At 42.0% G+C, this 14,418-nt stretch overlaps 1 protein-coding gene across 3 annotated transcripts in view; it reads left to right on the forward strand.

Moving 5' to 3' along the window:
• The first annotated feature begins 285 nt into the window (after window positions 1–285).
• The window catches only part of rnf213b (ring finger protein 213b), a 37,533-nt gene continuing 23,400 nt past the window's right edge, over window positions 286–14,418 (forward strand). For 2 of the 3 annotated variants that reach the window (XM_048232748.1, XM_048232749.1), the window contains exons 1-22: window positions 286–501; window positions 1,220–2,003; window positions 2,163–2,324; window positions 2,543–2,712; window positions 2,929–3,194; window positions 3,284–3,528; window positions 4,201–4,407; window positions 4,646–4,859; window positions 4,993–5,048; window positions 5,135–5,297; window positions 5,413–5,562; window positions 6,377–6,475; window positions 6,596–6,724; window positions 6,912–7,077; window positions 7,588–7,755; window positions 7,877–8,026; window positions 8,158–8,783; window positions 9,297–9,456; window positions 9,642–9,859; window positions 9,966–10,109; window positions 10,215–10,367; window positions 12,919–14,206. In XM_048232748.1, the coding sequence (XP_048088705.1) occupies window positions 1,222–2,003; window positions 2,163–2,324; window positions 2,543–2,712; window positions 2,929–3,194; window positions 3,284–3,528; window positions 4,201–4,407; window positions 4,646–4,859; window positions 4,993–5,048; window positions 5,135–5,297; window positions 5,413–5,562; window positions 6,377–6,475; window positions 6,596–6,724; window positions 6,912–7,077; window positions 7,588–7,755; window positions 7,877–8,026; window positions 8,158–8,783; window positions 9,297–9,456; window positions 9,642–9,859; window positions 9,966–10,109; window positions 10,215–10,367; window positions 12,919–14,206 (5,716 nt within the window). In that variant the 5' untranslated portion in view covers window positions 286–501; window positions 1,220–1,221. The remainder of the gene's footprint in view (window positions 502–1,219; window positions 2,004–2,162; window positions 2,325–2,542; window positions 2,713–2,928; window positions 3,195–3,283; window positions 3,529–4,200; window positions 4,408–4,645; window positions 4,860–4,992; window positions 5,049–5,134; window positions 5,298–5,412; window positions 5,563–6,376; window positions 6,476–6,595; window positions 6,725–6,911; window positions 7,078–7,587; window positions 7,756–7,876; window positions 8,027–8,157; window positions 8,784–9,296; window positions 9,457–9,641; window positions 9,860–9,965; window positions 10,110–10,214; window positions 10,368–12,918; window positions 14,207–14,418) is intronic. The other variant, XM_048232751.1, reaches the window with a different exon arrangement.

Genomic DNA, 14,418 nt, shown 5'->3' on the forward strand with positions numbered 1-14,418 from the left:
AAAAGTGAGCGGGGGCGCTGTTTCACTAGACACCAGATTTTGTTTTTATATATTTACTATTTACAAACTTGGAATTGAGTTTTAATTTTTGCTTTTAGTGCATGGCTTGTCCGATTAATCTAGGGTTATGGTATTTGGAAGAAAAGATGTTTAAGTTAATCTTGTTCAGAAACCTAATTAGGCTGATCATTTTATAGTATAACGAAAACAACCACAGAAACGAAACCGAAACACTGCGCAATTGGTTTCCCCAAAGCTTTACTGAAGCTCAGTGCGACTCTAGCAAGTAAACAGGGAGCAGTGTTGCATCTTAGGCTATCTGGTGTTATCATATCTTAAATTGTTTTAGGTCTATTATACAAAAGTTATATAGTTAAAACAATATAGGCTAAGAATCCTGTATTATGCTTCAATCAAGATGTGAAACTTGAAGACATTGTTGGATGCGCCGCCGCCGAGTTTGAAAAAGACTCTTAACGAGACACTGGCTTCTTTGCCCAGGTTTGTACCCAGCCTTCTCCACTGCTTTCACTGATATAGTTTAATAGTGTACTATAGCCTACCATTGAAGGCTATGCCCTAACGGTAAATGCGATGCTGCGGTGTGAGTGCATTCGGCTGTTTCCCTAATCAAATTATTGCATTTATAATGTTTTTGAATTGAATGACTGATGCACTTTATATACTAGGAGAAAACAGTTTTAATTCATTTGAATGGGCTTAAAGTTTCATAAGCTTAAGTTTCATGGCGTAAGATACAGCCACCCTGACGGTGCTAATAAAGCGCTAGCCTGACCCTGCGCACCTTCATGAGTGAGTCTGGTGAAACGCACTACGCACTAGTAATGAATGAGGAAATGAAACTTAGTTCAGCGAGGAATTATATGAAATAGTTATCTTATCTCAGGTGCGATTGCAATAGTGCCTTGGCAATATTTCATCATGATGTCTGAGAATGCAATCTCCAATTGACAACTTTATACACTGCTGTCCACCAGGAAATAATCCCAGGATTGTAGGAATATATAGCCCAGGCCTAACCATGTACACTCATAAAAGTCACACTCATAATGAAATGTGCAATGTGATCAGTGCAATGTCATCATTTGAGAGGGAAATTGTGGATGGGAGAAATTGTTTGGGGGGCTGGCATGTTGCTGGGAAGTAGGCTAGTGTGTTAATCGCACAGTGAGAGTTATTTATCTTCTTGGTCACACAGCTATGCCGAGGAAGAGGGGAAACAAGAACAGGGCAGATGCCCCAAAGCAGACCTTCCACAAGAAGGGCAATAGGCCCAAGAGGAAGAAAGACACGGCGGCTCAGCCACTGGAGGCTAGTGCTGCTTCAGTTGGTACTCAAGAACAAGAGGAGGACTGCATTACTGAAATGACACAAGAAGAGAACAAGCAGGACACGAGTCAGATTCCTCCAGATACGACCCAGAAGTCCAGCGATGACCAGGCTGCTAGTAAAGGTCCAGATGGGGAGACTGGGAAACCCGACGCCCTAAATGTGATGAGACATCGAGGGATAGACGCACAAACGCAGACCGACTCAGTCGTTCAGACGACACAGGAAACCCAGACAGAAGAACTCGCTGAGACCGCAGTGCTGACACGAGGGCGAACGGGATCTGGAACAGCAGCAGCCAGAGAGGGGAAGGAGCCCTCACCACCTGAGACCGAGCAACGACGACAGGGCTCTTTGAAGAGAAAGGGAGAAGTCAAGGCGAAAGACAGTGACAAGGTGTCTGAGAAGGAGGTGAAGCAGGAGACAGAGAAGGACACTGACACAGCACCGGAGAGGACCAATCTGCGAGGAGCCTCAGAGAACCTAGACAGAGAAGAGGAGAAGATGGACACTGATGAAAACGGGCACATGGGGTCGTCCACTGATCCGCCTAAACAGGGAGGGCCGAAATTGTCATATGCTCAAGCTGCTGGATCCAAGAAAGAGACCAAGGATGGACAGACTACAGGAGAGATCAAAGCCCAAGACTCCAGGTGAGATACCTGCAATATTTTACACCATTTTTTACACAGAAACCAAATGTGTTTAAGGGTAACTACACTTATAAAGCTAATGCCATAACACCCTGTAATTTTGTCATCTGGTTTCTTTCTGTGATGAAATTGTCTGTTTTTGTTACTTGTCACACCCAGCAGAAAGCCATCACCAGAAAGGCCTGTTGATCCCACTGGTCCTGTGTTCACCATCCATGTCTATGCGGTGTTGGACAAAAAGTTCAAGTTCAACCCAGAATTAGACAAATGGATATTGATTTTTGGCAACAGTCACAGAGAACTTGACATCACTTATTTTAAGTAAGACATTAACCCAAAAAAGCTTAAACTCACAACTGATGACTTTTCAACCATTCTGTTAGTGTTTTTCAGTTGTATTATTTTACTTTACCAATCATTTTTGCACTTTTTTCTACATCAATCTGTGTTTTATTTTGCATTTTTAAATTAATTAATTTTATATTATAGTTGTCTATGTAAGATGTTGTTCTTATTGTCTCAATTTTTGTCTGTTGTAGAGGGCTAAATAAGCAAGGCTATCTTCTTGAGGCAACACTGTCTGTGAAAGAAGATCAGATAACACGTGGAGATTATTTCTTTTATCAGTATGGTGTGCAACAACGACAAAAACAGATAAAGGAGATTGCCACTAGGTGTATTCGTTTCCCATTTGAATATCAAGTCAAAGGTGTGTATTCAATGCTATTGAATATGATCAGTATTAAACAAACATACATATCTCATAAAGATATCTAAAGTACAGTATATTTCATGATCCTCCCCATGATTCATGATTCCTCACTGACTTGATTGGTTATTGCTCAATTCGTTTGACTCAGAAAGCACTGTATGCGTGAGCAGGAATGATACTGATGAACTGTTGGGTTCTTTGCTTCATATACAGAGCTGTACCTCTATGAGGGCCATATCACTCGCTCTGAATCCTGGGGCACCTCGATCTTGAATTGGTTATGGTCAAATGAAAAGCACATTATGGAAACCTGGGAAACTTCCTCCCGCATTCTACTGGACAGGATCTTTCAGAGATGGGAAACCTGTGACCAACCAGCCAATAAGCTGATAGCAGATCATTTAAATTGCTATCAGAGATGCTTTGGTGACACACAACGTATCACATACGGAGAGCATGTGCATCCTCCAGCTCTTAAAGTAAGGGAATAGAAATAAAAAGAAGAATATAATGTATTAAAAGAGACACGGCATTTATTTAATGGCAATTTTTGCTTGTTTGATTCAAGATTTCAGAGCTGATTGCCGGACGATTGGGTCAGCTCTTGTCTGGAAAGGGAGAAGGAAAATTGGCACAACACCTGACTGAAAAACCACTTCTGTGTGGCTTTTCATTGTTTCAAATAACCCGTGCATGTCGCCTTGAACTTGGGATGAAGGACTTGACCAGATTGTGCCAACTGGTATCTTCAAGTACAGCACTACAAAAGCAAAATGTAGAGGAGATGCAACAGATTTCTTCATCTCCAGCACAGTAAGTTACATTTCCAGGTTATCTTTTTTTTTCTGCATGATCACATTCTGTTCCCTCTCAATTCATGCTGACATTTATTTTCACGTTTCATGACGGAGTAGGATGTTACAAGCAGAGCATTTTTATGACTGATGTGGTAGCATGTTCACCCCATAGTTCAGGGTATGGTGTAGCAAATAGCCTACTCGTAATATCCTCATGTGCTTTACTATTCTGTTATACGGAATATCAAAACATTACTGTCAATCTTGCTATGTGAGGAAAGATAATACTATTTTGATAGAGCTTAAAGACCTCACGAATATATAGTAAAGTTTGCATGGGAATGGTAACATCGATGAATTACTGTGCAAAGAAAACAGTCTCAGAAGTGGTGCTGCTGGCCCCATGGATGCAGATTCTCTGTGATTCTAATCCGGTACCCATTTTCGAATTCAACAAATTTCACAACATAACCATTTATTACACTTAAATACACTTTGATGTTGGAACAGAAGTTTAGATCTATAAATGGTAAACAAACCATGGACCGAGACATATGAAATTCCAGCCAGTCAACAGTGTTTCAGAAGTAGGAAGGGTTTAACTCAAATATGTAATATCTGTAAGCTGTGCTACACCACACTGCAGTAAAGCATTTCCCACTACTAACCCTCAGTCTCTCCCCTTTAGTTTGGTCTATGGTCTGGTGAATTACTGTGCCAAGAACATGGTGTCAGAGGTGGTGCTGCTGGTCCCACTGCTGCAGACTCTCAGGCAGCCAGGAGCAGACTCACGCAGGCTTGGGCCCACAGTGGAGGAGCAGAGCTGGGCTGGGTTGGAATACATAGAGTACAGTTCCTTCAGAGAGCGTCTCAGAAGCTTCTCCGATAAGAGAAGGTAACATTTCCAGCATCAACAATGTAAAGAACTATCCAAACAGTGTGCAAAAATAAACAGTGTGAAAAATAATATTAGTTGTCATATCTGTACACTGTAGCTCCCTTTTGATGCAGTTTTAATGATATTCCCAAACAGTGATGTTTCAAGCTTTATTTTACTTGTGAAGAGCATAAGGTTTGAAACATCACTGTTGATCAATAGAATGTTTACAACAATGTCTCTTTTCCTTTTTTAGGTTCATGATGGAGTTTTTTGACAATCACAAATCAGTAGCCCAGGAGAGGCCTCACATTTTAGTCAGCTGGATATCTATGGTGGCCCTGGAGGACATTCCTGACTTTGTCACCCTGACTAACATTGCCCCAGAGTATGTCATTCAGAGTTTAATGTACAGACTGAGGCAGTATGAGCAAAGACCAGACAATAATACAACTCCAAAAGTCCTTCAGGTACACATACAAGTATGAATGTAGGAAATATGTACCGGTAGTGTAATGAAAGTAGGACAAAATACCTACTCATTATTTCATCAATATTATTACCTGTGCAATTTGTCATTTGTTTTGTTTTGTGTTTATGTAGGTAACTGAGCGCATCCTATCCCTTGTGCTAAAGAAAGTTGAGGAGGAAAAAGAGAGGTAATTTTCTTAAAATCAGAAAAAAATGAAAGACTATGTTGCATTAAGTGTGCATCATGTTTACTTTTTATATGTCTCATTTGTAGGATAAGTGGATTGGAGCAGGTTGTATCTGTCTTCCAGTGTTGTATCCGTGTTCACAAAAGCACTCTTCAGATGGCACGGGTCAGCTCTTTGTACAAAACAGCAGTGTTAACTTTCCAGCTCTTGCTAAAGGTTGCTGAAATTCTGGACATTCTGATTGTGAAGGTAAAAAGAACATAGCAACTCACTACCACCATTCAACTGTTATCTCACATTTTCAACTCTTATTTTAATTGCATCTTGCTAAATGCTGCAGCACTAATGCCAGTCTCTGTTACAGACTTATGAGGGTGAGGAGAGTGCACAGAAACAGATCAAGCTTGTTAAGCAACTGGAAGATACTCAACAGGAATTTGGTCGATGGAGAGACGAACTTCTTCAGCTTCCGTTAATGAGGAACAAATTGTTCTCCTATCCAAAAGAAATTGAGGTATCTCTTTGTTAATGTGCATCTTTCGGAAAACGATAGAGTAGTGGCTAAGGAGCTGGTGTAGCATGCAGTAATGTGCATCTATCTTTTCGGAAAACGATAGAGTAGTGGCTAAGGAGCTGGTGTAGCATGCAGTAATGTGCATCTTTCGGAAAACGATAGAGTCCACTACTATCGTGTAGTGTGTACTGCACTAAGGAGCTGGTGTAGCATGCAGTAATGTGCATCTTTCGGAAAACGATAGAGTAGTGGCTAAGGAGCTGGTGTAGCATGCAGTAATGTGCATCTTTCGGAAAACGATAGAGTAGTGGCTAAGGAGCTGGTGTAGCATGCAGTAATGTGCATCTTTCGGAAAACGATAGAGTAGTGGCTAAGGAGCTGGTGTAGCATGCAGTAATGTGCATCTTTCGGAAAACGATAGAGTAGTGGCTAAGGAGCTGGTGTAGCATGCAGTAGTGCAGTACGCTTGCCCAGCTCCGTAACCACTACACTACCACCACCTATGTGTCCCATGTGTTTTGAGTCTGTGAAACAGTTTTACATTTGTGTGAAATGGCAAAATTCAACAACATGGTAGTGGCTCGGCATCCAGACTTTTAGCAGTGAGCATCAGTGTCCTGTTGGCATGACATAGAAAAAAAACTCTGACAATATGTCGATCAGCTGAGTAAACAATTATGTGCAAACAGTGGAAGTCAAGCAGCCATGTTTCACTTTATGTCGTTGTATGCTCTACTTATAAGCGATACTAATGAAACAACTTTTGCCCCAACACTGTTTTCTCACATATGCTTTTACGCTCTTTTTCTGACAGCTGTGGGATGCCTTGTTTGGGGTGGAGTGCTCAGTGAAAGATGTGGCAGATCAGTGGAGGAGTCGACTGGAGAGGGATCTAACAAAAAGGATCTCCCAGGTAGGATCTCTCCTAGTTCTTCTCTCTTAAAATTCATCTTCAAAAAAATTAATTTTACATCATGGAATTATTGTTTTGGCGCCCTGTCGGATATGGAATGGTCTCTTTTTTTCTGTGCAGGTCCAGGACAATGACAGGGTTGCTCTCTACTGTCTGGAGTCAATTGTCACAACTATGGAAAAAACACACGTGACCATCCAGACCTGCTTTAAAGACTCATGCTCATTAGCGATCAAGAGCATTTGTCATGTAAGTGACCAGAATATCGAGCTGTTTGAGATGTTCCTCAACCTGTCTGTAGGTTAACTTCTATGTATGTTTGCTGTCCTTTCTAGTCTACGGTATTTGTTGGTATCCATCTGCAATTTACCAGTTTTTCATATGATGATTTGTTGATATCTACCTGCTATTTACCTGTTTTTTTCTGTTTTTACAGAGTGGGAGAGATGGAGATCTTGTGAAGCATCTCTTCTCTTGCTCTAGTGCACCCCCCTCCTGGATCCTGTCTGCCATCATAGTGCAGTCTTCTGCCCGTTTCACCGGAAATACAATTGGCCAGCTTTTAGTGCCTCAGTCTGCCATTTCCCAGCTACTGTCCAAAGGTTAGTTCTGGTGATGATGTGGTGATGATATACTCATTCATTCATTCATTCACTCATTCATTCAAACCTTTATTTATACTCGTAGGGCATTGAGGTTTCCCTCATTTACAATGACGACGAGTTTACAAAGAAAGGTCATGCATTAAAAAACAATAGAAAGGATAGATAAAGATAAAGACATTTAAAAATGTAAAAATATAATTTCAAATATATATACCGGTATATATTGTATATATATATATATATATATATATATATATATACACACATAATATATATGTATATAAACTAAAAACTATTGCAATTTGATGAGCAGAGATTTGACACCAATTGCTTAAAAACAGTAGCAGAGGGGAGTACATTGATGCTCTTTGATGGTGATATATATATATATATATATATGTTCTTTCCTTTGCACAGTTGGGAGTGGTTGCAACCCTCCATTTCACCGCATTTGTATTTGCACAACCACACATGTGACATGAATTACTGACTATATGACTATTACAGCAGGCAACCAGACATGGCCATTGGATGATGAGGCTGGTGCGGTAATACAGAGATGCCGGACTGCCTTTGCTGACCTGGTTAGAGGCTTATGTCAGGGTGACGTTCTCCTTGGTCATCTGGAAACCACCCTGAAACAACGAGATAACTTCAGAAAACTTTATACTCAAGGTAAGCCATTCTTCAAATGAACTCCAGTTTCTGAAAAAGTCATTATATTGACCAGATATTATGTTGACAAGATAGGTTGTTGTCTTCATAATTATAATTGTCATTTCCTCTTGCTTTTTAGCTAGAAGAATTCAAAAGGATGAAGTAATCTCTCTTGATCCAGAGAAACTATTACTTCTTAGAGAGAATGATGTAAATGTCTTTTATGATCAGAAAGCAAACATGGATGTTCTCATCAAGATGATGGGGAAGGTCTCAGAGTTCATTGTTGGTAAGTCAGTTAGCAACAATTTACAATTAGCTTTTTTTCCACAAAGTTGTGAATCTTCAGCTGTTGTTTAGTACAAGTACAGTCCCATAATGCTACAGTATCTTGCTAACAAGTTGTTGCTATCCAAACAGCACAAGAGATGCCGATCCTTGAACAGCGCCACAGAGGCGTTGATCTGGAGAGCACTCGTTTGAATCAACTGGTGTCAGTTCAACCCTTCAATCTTCATAAACTGTGTGAACAGGTGGCATCCCGAGTGGTATTATGGTACAGATTAGAACCTGAGGTTTTACAGATGGCCAGGGAAATGTCTGAAGTGGGAGACAGCAGCCTCCTCCTAAGCTACTGGGAAGAGGAGGCAAAGTCAAAAAAATCATGGGCTTCCAGCGACAGGCCAGTGACTCTCACCCTGTCATATGTCTGTGATGAAGTCTGGGAGCCTTGTTTCAATGGCCTCCGTCAGCTCGGTCTGAGTATTGCAGACTCATCTGTGACTTTTGAAGAGCTGAATAGGACTCTGGAGAGGGCAGGAGACCAAGGCGACGGTGCCAGAATCCAAAAGGAGCTTGTCCTCTTGGAGTGCATGCTGGTTACTCATGAAGGCCTGCAGTCCGGATGGGCTGAGCAGAGACTTCCGCAGATACAGCAGTACCGGCAGCTCCAAGATGCTTCAGAATCTGCCTGTGTTATTATGGACATCAGAGACAGTTTGCAGTTGACAGGAGACTTTGGTCAAATCCACTGTCTCACCCAACTGGTAAGAGAATGGTTGCATACTACTTTGGCTCTGACTAAAATACCTTTATCAGTGTATTATAGTACGTAGCACAGTATGCTGTATTTAAGTATAAGTATAAGTATATATACTCTTTTGATCCTGTGAGGGAAATTTGGTCTCTGCATTTATCCCAATCCGTGAATTAGTGAAACACACACAGCACACAGTGTACACACAGTGAGGTGAAGCACACACTAATCTCGGCACAGTGAGCTGCCTGCATCAACAGCGGCGCTCGGGGAGCAGTGAGGGGTTAGGTGCCTTGCTCAAGGGCACTTCAGCCGTGCCTACTGGTCAGGGTTTGAACCGGCAACCTTCCGGTTACAGGTCCGAATTAACCAGTAGCTAACCAGTAGGCCACGGCTGCCCATTTGTGTTATCGTATAGATACAGTTGTAGTGGTTGTTATTATTTGTACACAAGGAGAAAGTTCTTAATTCCATGTTATTGTGGCCAATTATAATTCCACTAACTAAGTCATGTTTTATGCAGAGAGAAGCGTCTTTCCAACAGAGAAACCTATCATCACTGAGCAATGAGCTCATCAGTGCTCGGCAGTCATTGTCCCGAGTCACTCCCAAGCACACATCCAGTCTAAAAGCACTTGTAGACAGCCACTGTCTAGTAGATTGGGTCCAAAACAATCTCAAGAGTGAGTGATCTTTGAATAATTAAATGAATGATTAAACATCAATGCTGCCACCTTGAAAATAGTCATGTAGAGTGTTCTGTACATGTAGATAACAATGGAATGTTTAGCTATCTAGGCAATATTTTACATCATCATAGCACATAACTTTTCAAAAATATTGATTACATTTTTTTTACATTTGACAGATCTGAGTGATCTGAAGGTCTTTGTGGACTTGGCTTCAATTTCTGCTGGCGAGAATGACACTGAAATCGACAGAGTTGCCAACTTCCATGACGCTGTGATGGGCTATAGTCCACTTCTCTACTTCATGCAGACCACATCAGGATTTAAGGAATTCATGGGTTGTACTAAACAACTTTGGGACACCCTGGAAAGAGATGAGAAACTTCCAGAGAAACTAGTAAATATTAGAGAAAGAATATCAACATATCTTACAGCATAGAGCTCATAATTTGGAGTCTGTTAGTGAAGAATTTGTGTGTGTGTGTGTTTTTTTTTGTCCTCAGCTAGATTCAAACCGCTGGCTTGACTGGTTGAAAGGGCTGAAAGAGACTCATGGATCAGTGGAACAGTCTTCTCTTTCTCTTGCATCAGACATCAATAACCATGGGGTGTACCAAGTGCAAAGATTGCAGGATCAAACTGGCAAGGTAAATGCTGTGAAAATTGCATCAGCTGTTAATTAATCCACTATAAACTGATTCTGTACTTACACCGTACAATGTCACTGTGTTGCATTATCTGTGTTGTTTTAGACAAGCCTGCATAACATGCTTTTAGTGAGTGTGCAAAACCATTATGGAAGCAAGACATATGGGTTGGATGAATTGCTGGAGCTACAGAACAAGCTCATGTTGATGTCATCAAAAAGAGATTATGGGAAGGAGCACGTCAACAGATTCACTCAGGTAAAATAACCCAAAAACGAATCACACCTCACAAAATGTTTCTTAACATGATGTGCACTACACACTGGAAATTTGTACATTATGGATGCTTCTTGGGCCCTTTGTCTATAAACATCTCTTTTTTTTTATCCTGCCACCTTTGGAGGACAACTTTATTTTTAATACAGCTCAATGAATTACATTCACTTGTCCTACCATATTTTAGCAAGAAGATATATTGTAAAAAGTGGAAGGGTAACATACATAGATCTAGTGTGGGACAGAAACACAAGACAAAACAGTGATAAAAAGATAGAAAAACAGACACAATTCTGGTGACATACGCAGTTTAAGGCTATGTTTTGGTTGAATTTGTTTTGATTGAATTTAGAAAGGTTATGAATGGGTTCCAGGGGCCTATTGCACAAAAGCAGAATTAAGACATCCGGGATAAGTTACTGAGCTGCGCTCAATGAATCCAAAACAAGAGCGTACAGGCTTAATTGGTTGCACAAAGACCAAGCCAGGATGAGCAGACACGGATTCATCAAGCCAGGTGAAACCTATCCTGGATAAGTGCACGCTCACGGCTCCCTCAAATAAACCCCGCCACCGATCACAGATTCACTGATTCACCATGGCAACTAGCGGCTTCATTGCTTGAAGTGGGTAGTGATAGCCTTTTCACAACAGCAACAAACAGTGTGTAGTGAAGTAGGTAGTGATAGCCTTTTCACAACAGCGACAAACAGCAACACCTCTGTTGAGGAGAATATTTCAGCTAGTGCCGCGACCACCACGCGCGAAATGGTTAGGCACTCCCGTGACGTCACATTGTCGCATGACAGGTTGGGAATGGCGAGTATGTAAGAGTTAATTAATGATTACAAACGTTTAAATAATCAAAGTCAAAGTCAGCTTTATTGTCAATTTCTTCACATGTTCCAGACATACAAAGAGATCGAAATTACGTTTCTCACTATCCCACGGTGAAGACAAGACATATTTTACCAATTTAGGTCCACAGACAAACATAACATTCAAGTAAACAAAAAAGTAAGTAAATAAGTAAATAAGAGGGCACATATAATAAGGAAAAAATAAGAGCAGCAAAATTTGGTTGAAATTGTGCATAGACAGTCAATAAAATACTAGTGCAAAGTCAGGCCAATAAAAGGCTTGGGTAGTTCTGTTTGACCTAAGTAAGAAAGAAAGTGGCATAGTGGTGCAAGTTATGTAAGAGCAGCAGAAGTGTTGTGTTTTCAGGACAACAACACCAAGTTGTAAAGTGTACAAGTGTGCAAGTGTGCAAGTGGGAGTAGTGCAGGCGGCCATTTTGGGTCCAATGTCCAGGATGTTATGTAGCTGAGGGTGGAGGGGAGAGGAGGGAGAGTTCAGCATCCTTACAGCTTGTTGTATGAAGCTGTTGGTGAGTCTGGTGGAAGCGGGGGGCGCAGGCTTCTGTACCTCTTCCCAGAGGGCAGTAGATCAAACAGATTGTGAGCGGGGTGACTTGCATCACTCACAATTTTGGTCGCCTTTGGGTGGTGAGGTGGGTGGTGTAAATGTCCTTCAGGGAGGGGAGTGAAGCACCAATAATCCTTCCAGCTGTGTTCACTATGCGCTGCAGGGCTTTCCCTGTTGTATTCAGTGCAGCTTCCGCCCCACACAGCGATACAGCTGGAGAGGATGCTCTCAATGGTGCCTCGGTAGAATGTGGTCATGATGGCTGGTGGAGCACTTGCTCGCCTGAGTTTCCGCAGGAGGAAGTACAGGCGGCGCTGAGCTCTCTTCGCCAGTGATGCAGTGTTGGTGGTCAGGAGAGGTCTTCACTGATGTGCACCCCAGGAATTTGGTGCTGCTCGCTCTCTCCACCACAGCACCGTCGATGGTCAGTGGCAGGTGTTGGGTGTGACCTCTCCGGAAGTCAACAACAATCTCTTTGGTCTTGCTGACGTTCAGCAGGAGGTTGTTGTCCCTGCACCCACGTGGTCAGATGGTCGACCTCCAACCTGTATTGAGTCAAATTAAGCCCTTGGTGATGAGACCCACCAGAGTTGTGTCGTCAGCAAATTTCACTATGTGATTGTTGCTGTAGGTTGCAGTGCAGTCATGGGTCTAGGTATATGTAATAACAATGTGTAGTGGGCAGTGGAATAACTATTGGTTTCCGTTTGTGGTGACTGCTGACTGAGATAAGGGATGAGATTAAATAGATCCTGGAACTTAGCCTGGTCTGGAGCAGGCTAGCTCCACAGAATAAATCGCCATGGTAACTTATACCATAAAATATCCTGCTGCCCCCATCCCGCTTTTGTGCAACTGGATCACGGATGAATTGAGCCAGGATAACCAAGATATCCCGGCTTAATCCCTTATCCTAGTTTTGTGCAATAGGCCCCAGGTATCTTCAAAGGCTCACATATGCTTCTTTTGGAGAGCATTATTTTTTTCCATTGAAATGTATTCTGCAATTAGGTTGATCCAGTGGGTGATGTGGCATGAGTTCTTAGATTTCCAGTTTTGGGGGACTACTTTCTTAACGAATTAACTCTCTTGACTCCATCAACAGGTATTTGAAGGAGTTCAGATACTGGCTGGTATCCTTCTACAACTCCAGTCTGCTGGAAACATGTTTTTCCGGAACTGTAAAGCCAGCGTCCATTGCAACCATGAGGAGCAGCCCTGCATTCGGTTGCATTTCTATCTGCTACAAAAAGATGTTGTCAAGGAGTATCAAGGAGAGGTCACAGAACGTCTACAAGAGCTTAGCCGCTCCGTGGAGTCTTGCTACAAGGACTGGTGTGCTTTTTTATCTGAAATACGGTCACAGTTTCCTACACTGAACCACTTTTCTTCAGAACAACTGGTCTACTTGAGCGAATCAATTCACAGCATCTGTACCAAGCGGGTTTCTGTGCCACAGAAGTTCTGGCATCTACTGGCCCCCATTAAATCAGGCTGTACACTGAGTGATGTTAAGAAGGCTTTAGAGAAGGCGACAGTTGTGGAAAGTACCAGTGCAGAGCTTCCAGACTCTGATCTACAAAACATTGAGGAAATCAGTGAGGAGGGTAGTGTGGATAGCAGTGTTTATGGGTCTGAAGATGAATTGGATTATAGCAATGATGAATCCATTGACTCTCGCCCCTCATTTCATCCTCATGATGAAATAATGGACCTGGGCACTGTTGAGAGGCTGGAAGACCTTTGGCAGAGTTTCAAAGAAGACATGTCAAGGTACTTAACAGAACAAATAGACCTCAGAACCCTGGCGAGTTTCCTCACTTTCCTTTCTGAGATGAATGAGCATCAAGTCAAGCGGAAACTTCCTCCCGGTTTTCAGGAAGGCAGGCCTAACCTTGTTCTTTGCCCAGCAACTGAGGTGCTTAGAACTGCACTGTCTGTTTACATGCAAAGTCCAGACCAGACACTTCCTTCCACTGATGAGGTCCTCATGTGCCAGGAAGACACCACAGAAGAGCAAGTTGAAATATTTCTGCGGCGATGTCTCACAAGATGTGCTGTGAGGAATTGCCAGAAGATCTACAGTTTGATAAATCCAGACCTTCTGCCCTACGATGTGAGTGTGGCCTTGGGGGAGCACTTTGAAGCCTTTGACAAAAAGGCAGGTCCTCACTATCGGTTGGTGATGGTCTGCCCTGTGACACACCAGGGTAGATACGTTCCATCTTTCTTCAGCAACTTCAAGGTTCAAGCAGGATTAAGTGCCCCAGCTGATAGGGCAAGAAGGTACCTCTCTCACCACTTAAGTCTTCCTTCACATCTACACCATCTCCAAGGTGTCTACCCAGACAACCTATCAGTTTGGATCATATCATCTGAACGTCCTGCTGTTGGTGAGGATATTTCTCTCTCGAATTTAATGTAGGATACTAAAATAGATAACAACATTTTTAGACAATATATTAACATTATTTTTTGTTTGAGTTATTGCTGATTTTGAATGTTGGTGTAAGTAATACTTGATTGACAAACTGCACTACTAACTTAACTGCACATGAGTTGCTGTCTTCTGCTTGAGCATTGTAGCAAGTTTCACTTACAGTAG

The sequence above is a fragment of the Alosa alosa genome, chromosome 22, assembly GCF_017589495.1.
Source record: "Alosa alosa isolate M-15738 ecotype Scorff River chromosome 22, AALO_Geno_1.1, whole genome shotgun sequence".
In the NCBI taxonomy this organism is placed as follows: Eukaryota; Metazoa; Chordata; class Actinopteri; order Clupeiformes; family Clupeidae; genus Alosa; species Alosa alosa.